Below are 1,755 nucleotides of genomic sequence, written 5' to 3' on the forward strand. Positions count from 1 at the left end.
GACATAACCATCATTTAACATTTAGCCTACATTTAGCATATTTTGAGCAATATTAAGAACAAACAACACTTCTCTGACATACCTGATTCCCAGGGAAGTTTGAATGTTGATTGTACCTTTCCCTACTGCATATAGATACTTGCCATCGCTTACGTCAACACTAGATCGATGTAGAGTATTAAGTTCAGCAAAGAATTCTTTGTTGGGGGTCATGTGATTTGAACAACCACTATTCAACAACCATTGATTTAAGTCAACTACCTTGGGTCGTGTCAAGGTCATAAACCACTACTCTTCGGCAATATCAGCCTTTTCATCTACTTGTGATGCCTTATCATGCTTCTCTAGTTTATTTTTACATACTTTCTTAATGTGATCTAATTGATTACATGCACGACACTTGACACTCGGTCTGAACCAACAGTAGGCCTCTAAATAATTCCTTTTTTTACAATGAGAGCACATTTGAAACTTGCTCTTTTTCTCATGAGTTTTGTTATATTGAACCTTTCCTTTTTCTTTTCCTTTTGATCACTTGAGCATTTTTTTATTCTTGACTTACCTCTTGCTTTTCCTTTCATCTTTGCAAATAAAGTGTTTTCAGTTGTATTATTACTTCGCATTGCTTTCCTTTGCTCTACAACTTGGAGTGCATTCACTACATTAGTAAGAGTCAAGGTTAAGAGGTCTTTTGACCTTTCTAATGATGTAATGGTAGATTCAAATCTTTCTGGTAAAGACACAAGAACCTTTTAGACTACACGACTTTCAGAATGATTCTCTCCTAATAGCCACACCTGGTTCACCACTCGCATGATTTTGTTAATGTAGTCTTCAACATTTTCAGTATCCTTCATTCTCAAAGTCTCAAACTCCCTCAATAAATTCATCACCTGCATCTGCTTTGTTCTCTCTGAGCCTTGGAATTCCTCCTTAAGATTGTCCCATGCCTCTTTTGCTGATTTGGATCCCATTATTCTTGTAAATATAGCATCCGAAACAGCCCCATGGATACATGCTAGTGTTTTGTAGCGCTTAGCAACTTCCTCGTTATGTTGTTTAATTTGTGCGAGGGTTGTAGTCTCTCTCAAGACAGGTACTTCACCTCTAGATTCTATGACATCCCAAAGATCGTAACCGCAAAGATAGGCTTCCATCTTAACTGACCAAATTGCACAATTCTCTCCATTGAAATTTGGTGGAGATTGATGACTAAGAATATTGTTGGAGGCCATTTTGCATGAAGATGGTTTTTTTTTTTAGATTTTGGGAAAAGGCTTTATTTTTTATTATCTTACAAACACAGTCCCTTAAGATCAAAATAGGCTCGATACCATGAAGATAAAATAAGGACAGAAATAAAGTTGTTGTATGAAGCAATTGTTAACAAATCAGACAAGGAATTTATAGAAGAACAGAAATTGTTATGATGAAAGGCATGCTTTATTCATATGAGACACCCCTATATATACACAAAAAAGGTAGTTACATACATAACACTTGCCAAGACATGGATTCAAATGTTAAGGCATAGATTACAAGTGTTAAAGGAAGTTTAAAAGCAGTTTTACATGTAATAACTACAAGTAACTGCATGTCTTAATTCAAATAATCAACAAGGTACAAGTACACAGACACCAAGCCATGCAAGCATTATTCTCAACATGTACATATCCTGAAATTTCTTAAGTGTCCCCTCCCCTTATCCACCCTCTCCAAAACAAAATAAAACAAGGGGTGGGATTGGGATTGATT

The 1,755-nt window shown here is 35.9% G+C and overlaps 1 protein-coding gene across 1 annotated transcript; it reads right to left on the reverse strand.

Moving 5' to 3' along the window:
* Positions 1-752: 752 nt before the first annotated feature.
* LOC148761732 (uncharacterized) lies at positions 753-1,235 on the reverse strand. Its single transcript, XM_088808699.1, has one exon. It carries the CDS (start codon positions 1,233-1,235, stop codon positions 753-755), a length of 483 nt encoding a protein of 160 aa, XP_088664825.1.
* Positions 1,236-1,755: the final 520 nt, after the last annotated feature.

This window comes from Theobroma cacao, chromosome 7 (genome assembly GCF_053813885.1).
Source record: "Theobroma cacao isolate CCN51 chromosome 7, ASM5381388v1, whole genome shotgun sequence".
NCBI classification, from domain to species: Eukaryota; Viridiplantae; Streptophyta; class Magnoliopsida; order Malvales; family Malvaceae; genus Theobroma; species Theobroma cacao.

Bases quoted from the DNA above. Each gene is read 5' to 3' on its own strand.
- LOC148761732 (XM_088808699.1), bottom strand. From the start codon at position 1,235: ATGGCCTCCAACAATATTCTTAGTCATCAATCTCCACCAAATTTCAAT.